Genomic DNA, 17625 nt, shown 5'->3' with positions numbered 1-17625 from the left:
ATGTTATGCCCTCTTGGGCCGTTTTTTGAGTGTTCACCACCGGTTTCAGTAAAAAAATCGAAAGTTCTCACTGTTAAAAAGTAACTCTTTCATAGCAATGCATCAATAAAGTAACTTCGTTATTTTTGATGTATGGCTGTAGAAATTGGCGGATGCAGAACTTTACTTAAGTCGTTAAAAAATATATGTAGAATGAAATTTATATAAAGTAGAAAAAGTTTAGATCCTGTTGCTCTTTAAAAAATTAAGTGTTGGAAACGTTCTACTTTATAGAAAATGCTAAATATTACCTAAATGTTTAACATATTATCCTTACATTGCCTCGCGTTCTTATTTTTGCATGAATAGAAAATATTTAAGTCAAACAATTAATGTCAGAAACGAAAATAAAAAATTCAATCTAGTACGGAAAATTTGTTTTTGCCCAGATTTTTTAGTCCTGAATCGATTTTTGGAGGTCCGAACACTGTTATCTACATTTGTACTGCTTTATAAACCTCAAACCGCAGTGTGGACAGCAATAGTTAGTGTTGTGGTTAAGTTCGATATGAGATGGTTAACTTTTTGGTGGGGACATGTTATTAGTGTTAATAAAATAAATACAGAAAAGTAAAACAGCAGTAAAAATTAATAAAACAGAATGGGTAAACGGAGATGGAGAAGAGGTGTACAAGAAATTCCATTCGAATTAATAAATCTGTGTATACAGATTTTTCTCTCGATCACTGTTGCCAATATTTATATGTACACATTATTGGCATTTGATCTTTCAGTGTATGTATAGTAGCAACGAACGTCCTTGCAGCTTGTAGTGATTCACCGTTAGTTTCACAAAAGTTCATTACTGCTTGACATACTTTGACTAGATATTTTCGATGTTCGAATCAGAAATTTTATAAATAGAATTATAAATAGAAATAGTGGGATGTTTCAAATTCGAAAGCGCTTATAATGAATAGGCTCTCCCACTCTCGCACATGCTACTCCCAGTTTCGAAAACTACACATACATGATCGTATGCCAACAGTTGGCGAGCTTCCACGATTTTCATATTGAAAACACATACATATGTATGTATGTACATACGTGCGAAAAATAGTGGGTAATGTGTTCGTACAATTTTATAAGAGCAGTTAGAGTGAGTCGACTACATATAGTACGTGTGTGTATGCACCTAGATACATACATATGTATGTTTGTGAATCAAATAGGGGCACGCACATTGTTATATCTGCTGAATTTTCGAATATTTCTTTGCTATGTTTTTTAGACTACTATTTATATTTTAAATAATGTTTAATGGTGTCAAATGCTGACCTACTTTTGAGATTGATGATTGATGGTAATATTATTTTTGAGGCGAAGGACCAACGTCGCAAATATGTATGTGCCATGCCTCAGTGTGTAATATACATATACATATGTACATATGTATATAAATACTTTATATGCGATGTAGTTCTTAGAACAGCTGATTTTACTTTTTTTTACTGGCCTGGGCGTAGGGGTTATCAAAACGAGTTCTTTGTTTACGTTTTGATTTTTTTCTTTTCACAAGGAAATTTTGACAATCACTATGCTAAAAGTCACAAACAAAATAAATTTAATTTTTTTTGGACGGCTGCCACCATGTTATTCGAATTCGCCTTGATAAGTTTGTACGTTGGGCATGCCTGAGACTTTTTTTTAATAAAATATACTCATGGGGAGAGGATACGGAATGATGAAAAACGCAACACAATAACGTTTGTTAAAAATTTCGCGCAGGGAACTCTGAGATAAAAAAAAATTGTACTGAGGGAAGCAGTGAAAATAGACATATAGATTTTTTCTTGCCCTTTCGATGGATGATATGAATTTTTGAAAAAAAAATTAAGTGAAAAATAAATTTGCGTGTTTTGAGTAGAGGACACGATTTTTATTTTTTTCATTTTGATTCTTTAACGAAAGCTGAGGTTTGATCCTTGATAAAAATATTTATAAGGTATCACCGCTGAGAGCCAGCTTTAGAGATTTTGACGTTTGCTAGCATTTTGAAAATTTTTCCCGCCATCATTTCATTTGTTAGTTTTTATTTTCACTCAAACCAAAGAAATATATTTCGGTTGAAAAAACAAAATTTTAATGTACGTACATACATATATACATACACATGTATGCATGTAAATAAATAAATGAAAGCAATTGTGTTTTATGGACTTCTGTCCATCGTTCAAAAAGTCTATAAATCCTCTTTTCAAAACTTGTTCGATTTTTAAAATCGGATGGAAAATAGTCAAGCTATTAAGAGATAAGTGCATCAAGTACGAAAATAACGGTTTTATGGTATAAAAAAATGGAGGATTCTGGAATTATAAGGGACCTATTTTCATGTTGTATTCGACCTTACCTACAACCTACACAAGGTTTTGTTTCGGGTGTATTTCATAACTATTTTTTTGTTGTAGCACCGTGTTATTTAAGAAAACAAAATATTAAAATATGCAGTGTAACGTAAAACCACGAAATTTGTATCCCTAGTCTCCTGAAAAAAATGTCATCTGCCAAAATCCAAAAATGCCAAAAATCGACTGAGATATTATAAGAAATTAGACAGAAAATGATCGCCAACTTTGTTTGAGATTTGAGTTCAAGAGGAACCCAATAGCCGCCATATTGGACCGGCCAGATTCCTAATCAGTTTTCATAAAAACTTCTAAATACTACCAAAAGCCCCCGAGTAAAAAGTTTCGAGCAAATTCAATAAATTTTAGAAATTATTCCGCCATACTGGATTCGTCATTTTAAATTTTAAAATATCATGGTCAAATTCATAATCAGAAACCCCAAATACCCTCGGCTTACAAGTTAAGAGCAAATTCAAAAAAAAAAATTTGTTCGCCATATTGGATCCGCCATATTGAATTTTTGCAGCCTGATTGCAGATTTGTAGTCAGTGGTCCCATAAACTGGTGCACAAATGCATCAACGTCAATCTGTTAAAATCATTTTTTTGTCCCGCTAGATTCTCTACGAAGACCACTGTGTGGCGGATGATTTTTATTCTATGCGATATGAGCAGGTAAGACAACATATCGTCATCCTTATGCCAGAAGCATAAATGTGTAAATTTATCAGTTTTGAGTTATTGGGTTGACGTGATTAATCTTTGAATTTTCTATGTTATACATAAACCCAAAATATCATGCGTACACGAAAACCACATATTTTACAATTTCAATTGCATAAATGTTAAGTCTCAAAAAAAAAAAAAAATCAAACTTGAGTCCTCAAAATTTAAATTTTTACACATTCATGATTTTGGCATACGGGCGACGATATATGTACAGATGCGATCAACTAATTAGCAATGAAATTCAAAATGATATTGTTTGCAAATTATGTTTATTTATTCATTTTTATTAATTGTCATTTAAAATATAATTCAATCTATAACAGAAACCACAATAATATAAGTTCAAAAGCTTGCACAAATTGCAAAAAAAAATAATCAATTAATCCAAAAATTTTCATCAAAATTTCAAATATTTTAATTAGAAAATTTAGGAAGTTTTCGGGTATGCAGTTTTGAAGCCCATTCAATTGTAGCATAAGAAAGTGCCAGTTTCTAGTCGTTAAAAATTATCGCTGATTTTTTAGAATTTTTTTTGTGGAGGGTGTTGCGGATTTTCTTCCATATAACACATGGTCAAACTTTTTTTTTTATATGAAAAAAAAACTGAAACACCCTTCTAAATATTCTAATTAAAAATTTTGAAATTTTGATGACAATATTTTGAAGTTTGATAAATTTTTTTTGCAATTTGAGCCAGCTTTTAAACTTTTCTTATTGTGGTTTCTGTTAAAGATTGAATTACATTTTAAATGAAAATGATTAAAAATAAGTAAATAGGCACAATTTGCACAATTTGTATAGTTTCATGGCATACTCGTAGTACATGGCGTATGAGTAACATTTTGCCAGCACATGTGTATCATTAACAAATCATTGCGCATTTTCACCACTCATTTATTTATTCATCCGTTTCTTCGCTAGTAGCTTGTTTTTTCGTAAAAGAAAAGGCTTTAGTGTAAACGAAAAAAAAATGTTTTTTTTTTTTAATTTTTTCCCTGTTAAATTATTAATTTTTTTTTCATAAAACTTCAAAGTCTTGATGTGATACGGATTTTCTGAAAACGGTACCGTTATCTAGAGGTCAAAATTAAATTACCGTGTTTTGCCTCCCTCCTGTGTAATTAAATATGTAATAATTTTCTAATTTCTTAGTGTCAATTTCGAAATCGGTGACGATGACCACATCTGGATACCAAGCTTTATAAAAATCTATATTTTTGTTATATAGTCGTCGTTCGCCATATTGTATCCGCCATTTTGAATTTTCAAAATTCAAGATCATATTCTAATCAGTCACAGAAAGAAACCATCTACATAACAGTAGAAGGTACTACAGTGCGACTTATCCCTTTTCCGTAATCGATTGTTAAATAAAACGATTCATTTGTTTTGTTTGAAACACATGCATACTTAGGTACGTACATATATGTACACATGAGCAGGAAATAATGTTACTCATACGTCATGTATGCACCCGTTTGATTATGATCAAACTTAATAAATAACAACAAATAACAATTGATTACACGAAAGTGATTAATCTTAGCGTACTACTTCCCCCTATAATTATGCAGAGAAATTATACATATTTCTTTCCATTTCATCCGATGAACGAGCATCGTCAGTGACTTTAAGGTTAATGTTCAGCGATGCGCTAATTTTTAATAGTTTTTAATTAAGTAAAAATATTTCCTGACAAATTTAGAATCGAGACATTTCATTATTTTATTCAACATAACTTTCCGATCAATACGGCATAGTATTTATCCTTTATAAAATTATTTGAGAGTGCGGCCTAAAATTGTGCCAGATTGATTGGGCTATAATGGCAGTAGCAGTCTTGAATATTCGCCATTTCCTGCCCCGAGGAGTGAACGCTTCAGAAAAAAGTTTTCTTGAAGGAAAATATTCACAAAATATTCATTAATTGTTTAGATATAAGCCTGCTGGCAGCAGTTTTCACAAAAATTACTTTCTGATGTTGGAACTTGTCTGTGACTTAACTGTCACCACTGATGTCATTTTTAATTTTATAATTGGATAGTAAATTCTTCTAACAACAGCATTGATATCATCTATGGCCGATAGGTCCCAAACAACAAAATTTAAGTAGAGTTTAATGTTTTGTTTTTTATTCACTTTATTTCAAGGATTGAAACATTACAATGGACAATCAATTGCTGATTAATATTCTCAAAAAATAGATATCTGCGCTGGTCATTTTAATGTTTTTAAATATTTGTTATTCTCCATTTGAGATAAGTTATTTTTAATCTTTGCAATAACACCAATGCCTTCCCGCAGAGAGAAACTAGTTGTTTTAAATTTATCCAAGCAGAAATGCAACTGAAGTTACGGTTAAATAAAAACCATATCTGTGTTTATGTTATTATTTGCAAATATTTCTTCAGTTCGACGAATATAAAAATACCCAAGAAATGGTCAAGAAAAATTTATTGAGCAAAATTTTCGTAAGCAGTACGAAGTTTTTTGCTACGCTTTCTACTATGGTTTGCTAAAGTTGGTTTGTGAAGAGATTAAATTTGATAAAAGAAATTAAATAAAAAATATTTTAAATATGTACGTACATTTTTGGCAAAAAAACTTGACTTCATTCATAAGGAAATAGGCAATCAGCGAAGAGAACATAAATTGGCTGTGTTGTTGCAACTTAATTTATCTTGCAAAATTGTATTGTAAAACAACCGATGTTGATATGACTGAATTTATAATTAAATAATCTAAAAAACGTATTAATTATTGATGACCTTTAACAAAAAAAAAAATGATTAAAACAGTTGGTCTGCTTTAGGATAAAAAAATTTAAACAAAAAACCGAAAAGTGCAATGACTAAATTCGCATTCGTCATCCTCACTTATCCTTGGATGCCAAAACAAAAAGTTTAATCATCATCTTATTACTTGCCAAGTGTGGCCAGCTCGTGCCCGATGGCCAAACGCCAAGTGGCAACTGGCGAATGGCCAGTGCGACCTTGTGGCACTCTGCAATGAAATCTTCGAAAAAGCTCAACGACACCAATACCAATACCGTCGAGAAAAACGAGAGCATTAAATTTTCTTATATATGCGTATACATATACATACATCCATATGTACATATGTACATATTTACTTACATACATACGTATGTATAAGAACCTAGACACATATGTAAGTATTTACTTTTGTGTATGCGTTTTTGGCATCTTGACAAATCGCTCTGTGAAGAGTGGATCCATGACACATAAGTAAGTATATACGATTTCAACTGCACCCACTGATTCATTCTGCAGATGACTGCGTTAAGCAATAGAAAAATTTTCTTGATGACTGATCTTCAAGTGTCGAGTGCGAAGAGATAAAGACACACTCGTTGCAGGATAGTAGATACTTACGATTTGAAAAAAAAAAACATTTCTAAATGTGCGTTTGAAATATGAGATTGTTTTTAAGCGAAAGTAACGAATCAAGAAAAATCTTCAAATGAGTAAAAAAGCAAATAACGCTTAGCTTAGAGTTAAAGTTGTAAAGTCTACATACACTGGCGGTCATTAGAATAGACTCGTCTTAATTTGAAGAGCTTTGGCTTATTTCCATGGTTTATTTTATGTTTGAATGTTTTTTTATAAAAGCCTGGCTAGCTATACTACAAACACCATATAAATCCCCTTTTCAAACTTTATACAAAAATTATAAAAATCGACAAAATCCACAAAATTTTTAAACCTTTTTTTCAGAATTTTTAGAAAAATTTCTGGTATGCAGTTTTGTAGCCCATTCAATTTTAGGATAATAAAGTGCAAGTTTCAAGTGGCTGGAAAATACCGTTGATTTTTGACAATTTTTTTGTTCTGTATAAAAAGTTAAAAAACTTGTCGAATTTTTATTACTTTTGTATAAAGTTTGAAAAGGGGATTTATATGGTGTTTGTTGTATAGCTAGCCAGGCTTTTATAAAATTAACGGCGCAATTGATCTCATCAAAACTGTGCCCTGACAGACGGCAGTGATGTGGAGTTATATTTCGTTATTTATGAAACTAAGTTTTTCTGAAAGTCTGGATAGCATATAGAAAAGTTTTCTCACGTTAGCGCTTTTAAGCGTTTTTTTTCAATTTGAAGTTGGTGGTCGCAGAGTTGCTTTTAAAACAATTAAAATTTATTTAAATACAAATATCTATACTATGTAGTAAAATGCTTTTCAAGGGGTTTTGAGGTCAAAGGAATCTGCATTTGCAATTTTTGTTTGCCTAAAATGGCCGTTGGCTGCGGTAGGATGCAGGAAACATGGTAGGAACATGAAGAAAAGGACAAACAATGTTTCTTCATGTTTTTTTTTGCACCTAAACGCACCAGCGGCCATTTTGGCAAAAATTAATTGCAAATACATATTCCTAATACCTAAAAACCTCTACAAAGGCCTTTTGAAGGAAAATATATGTCTGGGACTACCAATTTCAATTGAAAAGAATGCTTAAAATCTTCAATCTGGGAAAACTGAGAAAAAGTCCTTAAAATTTCGAGTTTTAATCACTTTTCCGAACCGGAATGTTCAGATATGAGTTTTTTTTTATATAACTCTTCTATCTATTAAGTGACTCAAACAAATGACCACGGTTTGATTTTCTTCAAATATTCGTAATGTTTTTCGAGATATTTTTTTTTTGTTATTTTTATATAAAAATATCGTCTAAGCTTTAACCAAAACCGTGTAAATTTCTCAAAATTTCCCACCTTTTAATCGATTTATTCAAATAAATTTCAGTAAAAGGTCTAAAGGTTTAAGAAAAAGCAAATGCTAAGTTTTATTCATACGGCCCATTGTATCCACTTGTCAGAATCAATTTTATATGTACGTATGTTCAGTTTTTTAATTTCCAAAATTTACTACCCGATTTTTTTATATATCTATGTATGTAGTGAAAAACTACTCAAATCCTTTAAATTCCCTATTTTTTTTAAACTTAAAGAGTTCGAATGTATAACCTACTAGCGATAATTAGCCCAATTCCAAATACAATTCCGAGTGCTTTTTATTTTCTCACCGCTCCTTTTATTTTAAATAAGAGTTCTCGGGCAGATTTTTCATTACCCCATTTCTTCCATTATAAACAATCTTTGAAAAAAGCAGAAGCCACTTTGCGAGAAAAATAGCAACCATAAATGTGAAAAGTGGGGGAACTGAATAACTAATTATGAGAGATTTCCCGTCCTTACATCCGAAGGGTGTCTAAGTAAAAATTCATATTTAAAGCACACTTGTGGTCAGCTGATTAAGTTGAAGAGTTTTGGCTGTTTTTCTGTGTATTTAATGCTAGTATGTTTTTTTTAAGTCTAGCACATTACATGACCAGCACCATACAAATCAAACTTCGTACAAAAATTATAAAAATTCAACGAACTTTAAAAACTGCATCCAAAAATTTTAAACTTTTTTCTCAGAATTTAGGTACGCAGTTTTATAGCCCATTAAATTTTAGTAGGCTAAAGTGCAAGTTTCAAGACGCTAGAAAATCATGTCGATTTTTAGTCTTTTTTTTTGGGCTGGTGGTGTTGTGCATTTTCTTCCATACCCAGTAGAAAAAGGAAGGAGTAAAAAGCAATCACAGAAGGCCTTCTCTTGAATGTAGGGGCCTTATCATCTGCATGATTTCCTTAATTATTTTTTATGAAATGGGCCCAATTGCAAGACATTGCGTTTCTGGTTTCGGGAGAATAGCTCATAGAAGGCATTATTTTTTAATAACAAAAATTAAAAGCTAACAAATAATAGCAAACATCTCTGCGTACTCAGCTACAGCCACAACATGTACATTTTTTCCAATTTTTATTTGAATAAAATTTTTACAATCGTTTAAACCAGTGGTGTCCAACAGAACTTGGACAACGGGCTACTTTGAAACTATCGCTAGCTTAACTTCAATCTTAACTGCGTTAACTCGTTTCACTCTTCTTATATTCAATGTATATATTCTACTAACTAATCCTTTTAAAATATTTATTTATTATTAAAGTTTATACAGTTAAGTTAAATTAATAACAGTGCATAATATTTTAATGAAGAACATTCATTTTATTGTAAACATATGGGAATGTGCTGCAATTCGTACGGAGATTCGTTCGGAGATTGGTTATATGACGTAAGTTATGTGTTTCTCGCCGTTTTCATTTGAAATATTTATTACTTTCCCCAAAAATAATCAAAAATAGTTTGCAAATCGCACCGATTTCAAATCGTACGACTCGCAGCACATGCCCAATAAACTTAATATGTGACACGTAAAGTTAAAAGGGACCTACGCTCAGAAAAAAAGATTTCGAGAAAAACGACTTTGAAGTTTACCAAGTTGATTTTGATGCTTCTGACATTTTAATGGATTGAAACTCGTTACTCGGGGGTTTTCGGGGTCGCTGATTACGATCCGTTGGTTAGTTTTCCAAAATTCAAAATAGCGGATCCAATATGGCGGATGACATTTCTAAAAATTAATCGGAATCGCTTGAAACTCGTTACCCGGGGGTTTTTGGTGTCGCTGATTACGAATCCGATGTTCGTTTTTAAAAATTCAAAATGGCGGATCCAATATGGCGGAAAAAATTTAAAATTTGTTCGGATTCAATTTCAATTTCAATTTATTTCAATTTGAAGCATTAGTACAATAAGATTTACAAACATCTTTTTTAGCACAACAGGGAGGTATAACAACAGAAATTATAATTTAAACAATTAAATAGAGATATTAAACAAACAAAACAAATCCAAAAGGAAAAACAGACAAGTTTAAAAGACTGGTACACCTTAAAAACTACGCAGACTCGTAGGTCAGCACAGAACTTAGTTAATTTGAGATGGGTAATCAAGTTTTAGAAAAGTAATTATATAATACATTCTTGTAGTTGATTTTGTTGATTTTGCTCCTAATAGTGGCAGGAATAGAGTTCCACACTCTCATAGCATTGCCAAAAAACAGCCTAGTAGAGTTTTTATAGTTAAAATGGAGTACAATAATAAGAGCATCATAAGAGCGTTCAGACTTAGGAAAGTAACGGGTTTCAAGCGAATTTGATTAATTTCAGAATAGTTTGTCAGATTTGATATTTTGTGCTTTTTTTTGTGAAAGTACCTAACCTTGAAGTGAAATTGTGAAAAAACTAATGCAGCTAGAAAGCTGCGGTTTATTGCATTGGAAAGAGTGGCCCGTTTACTATAAGAGTCGATGAAAAAGTGAAAATCGATTTTTTCTGACCGTAGGTCCCTTTTAGCTTTACGTGTCACATATGATGCTTGAATCTTCATATTTTCAGATAACTTCTTAAAATCTGGTTTATATTGCACACTTGTGCAGGCTAAAATCGTGTTATTTTTGACATGTTCGTCAGTCAGTTCGTTTCGGTATTTGTTTTTTATAACCATTAGTTGTGAAAAAGCCTGTTCCAGAAGAGTAAACGTCTGGAAATGTTGAAATTTTTTCTTTGTCAACTGCTCTATCCATACATCGGTATCCAGATTGCAAAGTTGTATTGAAATCATTTAGTTTTGCAGTCACATCAGTTAAAAATGCTGCTTTTGGATTTCAGGAAAATCTTTATTTCTGTCATCAAAGCTACAAATATTGAGAGCACTTTATCTTGACTCAGCCATCTTACTTCAGAGTGGTAGAATATGATACCGAATTAACTCTCAAATTCATCGAGCAAGGCTTTGAACTGCCGATGCTTTAACGGTCATCCGCGAATCAAATTCACAATACGAACGATCGTGCTCATAACCTTGTCAAGGTTGAGTGTTTTTGCAATCACATTTTCCTTCTTTTTCACTACGTTATATATTTATATCTTGCCCACGAGTACGAGTTTCCAAAGTCAGATTGACTAACAGTGCCTCCTTAGCAGAAAAATCAGAAAATACCACTCTGGCGAACACTAATAAGTGCGGAGAGTCTGAAACATCGGTCGACTCATCCATTTTTAAGGAAACCTAGTCACAATTCTTGAAATCGCTTTTTATTTGGCCATGAATATCGTTTGGTAGGTCATCAGATAACGACACTTTTTTATTGCTGAGATTACGCTGTTTTTGTTTTGAAGATCCTGAAACAGAGATTCTGTCATTTCTAGCATAGAAAGATAAGAAGTGAATGAGTTCGTGAAAATTCAAAAATAAAAGTCTACTTATGTACCAAAAAAGCTTCCAATTGTTTAAACTTTTCAATTCAATACAAAATATTCTGTTCATCTTCTTGTTTGCGGGCGCCTAAAATTTAGGTCGAGTGCTACCAGGCGCCCGCGAGCTACCGGTTGGACACTACTGGTTTAAACAAACTTATTTTCAAACTTGTGTAGCTCATGTCGGTTTAGTTGCTTAAAACGTTGCCTACTCACTTCTCGAGAAGGAGCACAGGAAGCACTCTGTTCCAGGGTAGCCAAATCATTTTTGAGAATTCCCCGATTTCGACAATGAAATTCCCCGATTTTGCCCGAAATTTCGTAAAATTCCCCAACAAAAAAAAACACAAAAATTTAATGTATTTGGATATTTTGCTGGTCTTTCTGTTTTATTCATCAACCAAACCAAACTTCTGTAAAGTCAGTTACCAAATAAATAATAAAAAATGTTTATATAACATTTACGTAAATACAGTGGTCGAAAAAAATTTAGTCGCACCAATTATTTTTATTTTGTTATTTAATTAGAGTTATTTTTTTCATAAAAATATAGTTCATTCTTTAAGAAATACCGTATAAATCCAAGTTTGAAACTTTGTGCAATATTGTGCTCATATTGTTCTTCATCAAAATATTGTTTCGAACAGACGTTTGCCAATGGATGGGCAACTTGAAAATCAGCTTAGTTACTTCTAGATAATGAAACTAGGGGCATGGAATTTATAAATTTGTCACTTTATCGACAGTTTATGTATTTATTTATACTATGACGTCAAATAAAAGATTTAAAAACAAAACCAAAAACTCGGGGATGAAAGGTTTAAGAAGCAATTTATAAACAGATTTGAAGTATAATTACACTGGATCACAAATTTTAGTTTGGTTTTTGTTCTTCAGACGCCAGTATCCAATTTCTATGTAGAATTGCTCGGTGATTCCGAAAATTGAGTTATTTTTTTCTATAGATTCCTTTTCGAGATATTTGCAATTTACCATTATTCAGCTTAAAACAAAAAGTGGTTCCACTTAATCACATATATCTTACGAACCAATTTAACGATCATATCAAAGCTAATAAAATTCTCCATAAACCATATATACATCACTTTCCGATAGGGCTGATAGTTTCTGACAAATTAATTAGTCATTCCAGTTTTTGTTTTTTTTAATGAAAAAATGAAAAAATCAAACTTCAACAGAAGGAAAATTTAAAAAATAACAGGTTTTGTGCAAAATTCTTGCATTTGTGCTAGAGCCTGTTCTGTTACAAAAAAAAAATCAAGTTACTAATGAAGGAAAGCGAGGTATAAATAAAGAAGTATTGAGTGGTCAAATGAAAATACGCAATGATTTTGTTGGAATTATATATATATATATATATATATATTATATATTATATAGAAATTAGATAGTGGCATCCATTGAAAATTTTTGCTGTAACCAGTGTTATTTATTGTTTTCATAGACCTACAGTAAATTTAGAGGGCAACTTTTTGAAACATTGGAACTTTTCTACTTTGAACAACTTTTTAACGGATTAAACTGGAGTAGTCAACTATTTAAGGTGTGATAGGTGGTTTAGAAGCTGAAGTTAAACGCCTAACAGGCGCGCTTACATACAGATAAATGATCACAGAAGTCAATCGGCATGAAGTGGCTTATGCTGCTTTCAAAGTAAACGTCTCATTTAGTACTTATAGACTTTTTTCAATGTTATGCGACACTTTGAAATTGGATTGACCCCGAAATCCCTTATAAGTAATATTTCAAAATTTCAAGCTAGGTTCCGTAATTATAAATTGTTTTACATATGTACGTATATGAAAATAATGTAATAGAATTGCATTAATAATCTATCTAGAGATTTTCTATATTACCTTTCTCAATATCCATTCGAAATTGTGAGTTAAAAACACAAATTTTTTTGAGTAAGTTATTTTTCTTAAGCTGGGTCGCATGCACAAAAATTTTCACATGGTGTGTTTGTAGGATATAGAATATAGAATTCCACAATCAGGTAATTTCTAGTTAAAAATCCCCGGACGCGTCTAATACCGAAACAAGAAAAATTTGAAATTTTATGCAGTATTTCTGTTAAGGTATACAGTGGAAAAATATGGCGCATTGCCGAAACCAGTTTTAATCCAAACCAAATTGACAAGGAATGTCGGAAATTCATTCCAAAAGGAAATGTGGTACCTCAAAGGTGGTTCCATACTAATTTGGTTTAGATACGATCATTGGATCATGAAGAAGTTAACGGTAATCTAAAACTTTTATATGAGAATTGTAGTGGGTTTTGTGTTTAGCTAGCGTTCGCAAAAATAATAACATTCAATGGAAAAAAAATGTTTTCCCCCACTTTTTTTTAATATGTAAGTTTAAAGTAGCTAAGGGTTACCGTTGGTTTCTGGGAATTTTTTTAGTAGAATGCATCCCTACAAAAAATTTGTCATACAAAAATTTTTCGCAAATAACGAAACGACAAAAAAAAATATTCGAAAAAATAAAAATCATAAAATAACGAATCAAAATGATCGGAAAAATAAAAATTCAAGATCGAAACGATAAAAATCATAGAAAAACAATTTGAAACGATCCGTAAGAATGTGAATAAAAAATAACGATTTTGCAATGACCTTAAAACAAAAATTCTACATAATAACGATTATTTTCGGTCCATGACTAATAGGGCTACACGGTTTTTTATTGGTTATATTTGATTGTTTATAAAAAATAGCGAAACAAATTGGATCGAACAATGGGGCCGAAATAAAAAAACAATGGTTTTATTTGCGTACCAGGTTTGCTTAATAATATTCAGTGCGGTCTTCATATTTTGAAAAATAACTACGGCAACAAGAAATTTATAAGAAAAAGAAAAAATTAAAAAATCGAAAACAAAGAATGAGAGAAAAAAATACTCGACTTCAATAAATGTTTGGGTCATCAGTTTGACTTGTTATCTCACTAACAATTTACTCGGGGAATGGTGAATTTCACTATGATTTTTTTATATTTATTTTCACAATGAACCTGCAACCTAAAAACCTGCTAAGAATTCGCAATAATCATGACATATGACATATTTTCCACATGAATGATGAGTGATCATTCGCCATTGCGGCAAACTGACCTCTTTGTTGAGTGATTTGTTGCTGACTTTGGACGGTGCGTTGTTCGGTGCGGCTAATCCTTTGTTGCTGCTGCTGCATGCTCGAGTATTGTTGTTGACTCGAGAATTGTTGCATTTCTTGATGAGACTGCGACTGCGACTGCGATTGCGATTGCAGCTGTTGCTGCTGTTGGAGCGGATTCGAATTTTCTCGTTGCATTTTCGTTATATAACACTAGTTATAGCGCATTTAAAATGATAACTGAAGGTATTTAGTGACTTTGTGCAGCTAACTCACTGAATATTACGATATCGGATAGATATAAGACTGGGACTTGATGGTTGCGGTGCGATGCAAACCAAAAAGATGCCACTTAAGTGTAACTATCCGATTTTAAACACTATGTGATTTTTGCTACAGCTGCTTCCTTTATATACGTTGACTGATTTCACTACCTATATATATGTATATCTTTATTTTTTTTCACTTCAAAACACTGATTTATCGCTTTTCGTAGGTGCTGAAAAAGAAAAAAAGAGAATTTGAAAATTACACTAAGGGTTTTACATTGAACTTAATTGTTTTTGGACACAGATTTTTTTAATTGTATTGCAATTTAATTATCACTTTGCTGAACTTTTTAATTTTATATTGTTATTCACAGTTTTTTATTACTCTTCACTTGAAATTTTTTTATTTTATTTTATTTCTAAATATCAGTGTTAAGTTCAGTGCACATATGCTACGCTGCTGTGCGAAATTCGCCACGAACTGAAGATAAAATACATATGCACACTTTATTGGATAAATATTTCTATTTTCGAAAAATTATTCTGTCGCAGGCCGTCCTTTTCGTATTCCTGCGCTGCAAGTTATTTTCCATCTCACTTATGTACGAAAATATAACACCGATCGCTGTTGGCCACACAAACACAAACAGGCGCTGCTACACGTACAAACACAAACTCAGGCACAACAGCTTTTGCTTCTTAATTTTCAGTGGCTATTTTTAAAAATTGACAATTCAGTTAGTTTTAAGAGAATTGAAAAATCTCTGCGAGCATTGCAAACTTCAGTTTTTTTTTAAATCAAAATTATAACCAAGGTTTTTCGGTTCGATTAGAATTATTGTTGCATGGAAAAATACACAGCACTGTTATACTTTAGCAGTAGTTCCTTAAAAGTTTATGTTATCCTTGTTTGTGTTTTTGTTTTCTCAATTTTATTGATCCTTGCAATACACGTTCATACATACAATATTTATGTACATAGGTATTTATACATATACATATAAATATGTATTATAATAAAATAAATTAATAAGCATATATGTATGTATGCATGTACACATAAGTAAACGCATACGAGTATGCATATGGCCGAGTGCAACACTTCGGCTTTCGAAACGGATCCGGATCAACCGATTTACCCACAAACCGAGCAACCGCACGACCTACCGACCGACCGAGCGATAGCCCGTTGCTCAGCTTGACCAAGTGCGACCGAGCGCACGAGCACCGAGCCCGCAGTTCGTATGTCGCACGATCACCCACCATCAGCTGGCCGAGCTCACCGAGCGACCGTTCGCATGCCCACCAGTGTATCGATTCTTTTTTTAGATATTCAGCGCAGCGAAAAATATTTTCTTCATAAAATTTTGTTACGAAACCAAAAATTTTTCAATATTTTTAAATTTTCACTGCAAAAATTTTGAGGAATTTTTTCACATTATTTCTTTATCACTGTTGTTCAACACTTGCAAATCCTTATTTACTTCCTATACTCTTTTAACTGCTTACTTTCGTTATCCTTTGCGGCGTTATAGTGTAATTTTTATCGCGTTAAAATTATATTTTGTATTTTCCGTTTGAAATAAACTCTCTTTTTCACCTCAGTTATAATACAAATTATACGAAAACTCTATGTAAATTATTATTTTTCCAAACATATATATATATACTATATATGTGCGCGTATGAAAAACTTAAATCTCAGAAATTAAAAATCTTCTGGTTTAAGTCATAATCCCCGAGACTGAAACCAAGACGTCGATCGTTTTTGAGGTGCGAGCGAAGAATGACACAAGATCGTTCCAATTGCGATCAAATAGCTCGATCAGTTGTTGGCTCGTATTCAGTTTTATGGGTGTATGTGTGTGTAGCATGAGTGAGTTCACAGCGTGTAAGAGTACTTTCCTCATTCGGTGGATACTTCGTGTCGCTTCGTTGTAGTTTGTTGCTATTTTTTTCTGCTGTTGGACTGTGGTTGTTGTGTTGTGTTTTTGTTGTTTGTTGGAAAACTCATCGATTTTATTTTTGGGAAATTCGTCGGATGCACAGCACTGTTGGAGGCCAATTGCTGGGACTTATTTTAATGATGATCAATTTTTCTTGCTATTGCTCTCAAGAGTTTAGAATTTAGTGTATAAATTATTTTATACAAGACTGAAGACTGCAGGCGCAAGTGCAGACAGAGGAGTCTCCTATTCTTAACTGCTGTTGTATAGTCATAAGTATACGAAGTATACGACACTCACACTCACTCACTTGACAAGATTTGACTATTTCTATTGTTATTTTAGTTTAAATTATTTTTTCTTTAAAAGTATAGTTTATTCTTTAACAAAAAAGGTATAAATCTAAGTTTCAATGTTGTGCAATATTTAACCCAAAATCAAGTAACCTTCCTAAATATTTCGAGCTTTTTAATTAGATTCCTTAGAATGATTTTGAGTATGCACTTTTGTAGCCCATTCAATATAATAAAGTGAAAGTTTGAAGTAGCTGGGACTTATCGTTGATTTTTGGCGATTTTTTTTATGATGTTAGTAATTTTCTTCAATACAAATATGTTCGACGATTTTTTATATGGCGAGAATGATAAATGAGTTTAACTACATATAAGGGCCGGTTACTCAATGTCTGGCTAACACTTATTTTCGGTTAAACACTGTTATCGACATTACCGACTCCCTGTTGTATGCTTGGAGTTGAAGACGTCGATAACGATGTTTAACCGCAGATAAGTATTAACCAGACATTGAGTAACCGGCCCTAAATGTGGGAATTACATTCAAAAAATTCCCGTCGCCATCGACAAAGCGAATATGTATATAGATAATGAAGATAACAAATTGGAAGCTGTGGGCCGCGGGCCCATCGTAACTTGGTTTTATATGATTTTTTTTTTATAAAGAATAAACTATATTTTTATAAAAAAATAATTTAAAT

General features: G+C 32.2%; 2 protein-coding genes across 2 annotated transcripts in view; one reads left to right on the top strand and one right to left on the bottom strand.

Moving 5' to 3' along the window:
• Window positions 1–3100, top strand: part of LOC118747100 (titin-like) — a 37858-nt gene extending 34758 nt beyond the window's left edge. The window contains exon 5 of the mRNA XM_036481091.1: window positions 3005–3100. Within this exon, the coding sequence (XP_036336984.1) occupies window positions 3005–3100 (96 nt within the window). The remainder of the gene's footprint in view (window positions 1–3004) is intronic.
• Window positions 3101–14350: 11250 nt separating this feature from the next.
• Window positions 14351–16854, bottom strand: LOC118747099 (basic-leucine zipper transcription factor A-like). Its single transcript, XM_036481090.1, has 2 exons — window positions 16195–16854; window positions 14351–14915 (listed from the first exon to the last, which is right to left on the bottom strand). The coding sequence occupies exon 2, from the start codon at window positions 14612–14614 to the stop codon at window positions 14351–14353; it is 264 nt and encodes an 87-aa protein (XP_036336983.1). The 5' UTR covers window positions 14615–14915; window positions 16195–16854.
• Window positions 16855–17625: the final 771 nt, after the last annotated feature.

Source organism: Rhagoletis pomonella, unplaced genomic scaffold, assembly GCF_013731165.1.
Source record: "Rhagoletis pomonella isolate Grant_MI unplaced genomic scaffold, Rhpom_1.0 Rhpom_scaffold_00011, whole genome shotgun sequence".
In the NCBI taxonomy this organism is placed as follows: Eukaryota; Metazoa; Arthropoda; class Insecta; order Diptera; family Tephritidae; genus Rhagoletis; species Rhagoletis pomonella.
Note: the sequence above shows the minus strand (reverse complement) of the source record. Positions and strands in the feature narration are given on the sequence as shown.

Bases quoted from the DNA above. Each gene is read 5' to 3' on its own strand.
- LOC118747099 (XM_036481090.1), bottom strand. From the start codon at position 14,614: ATGCAACGAGAAAATTCGAATCCGCTCCAACAGCAGCAACAGCTGCAA.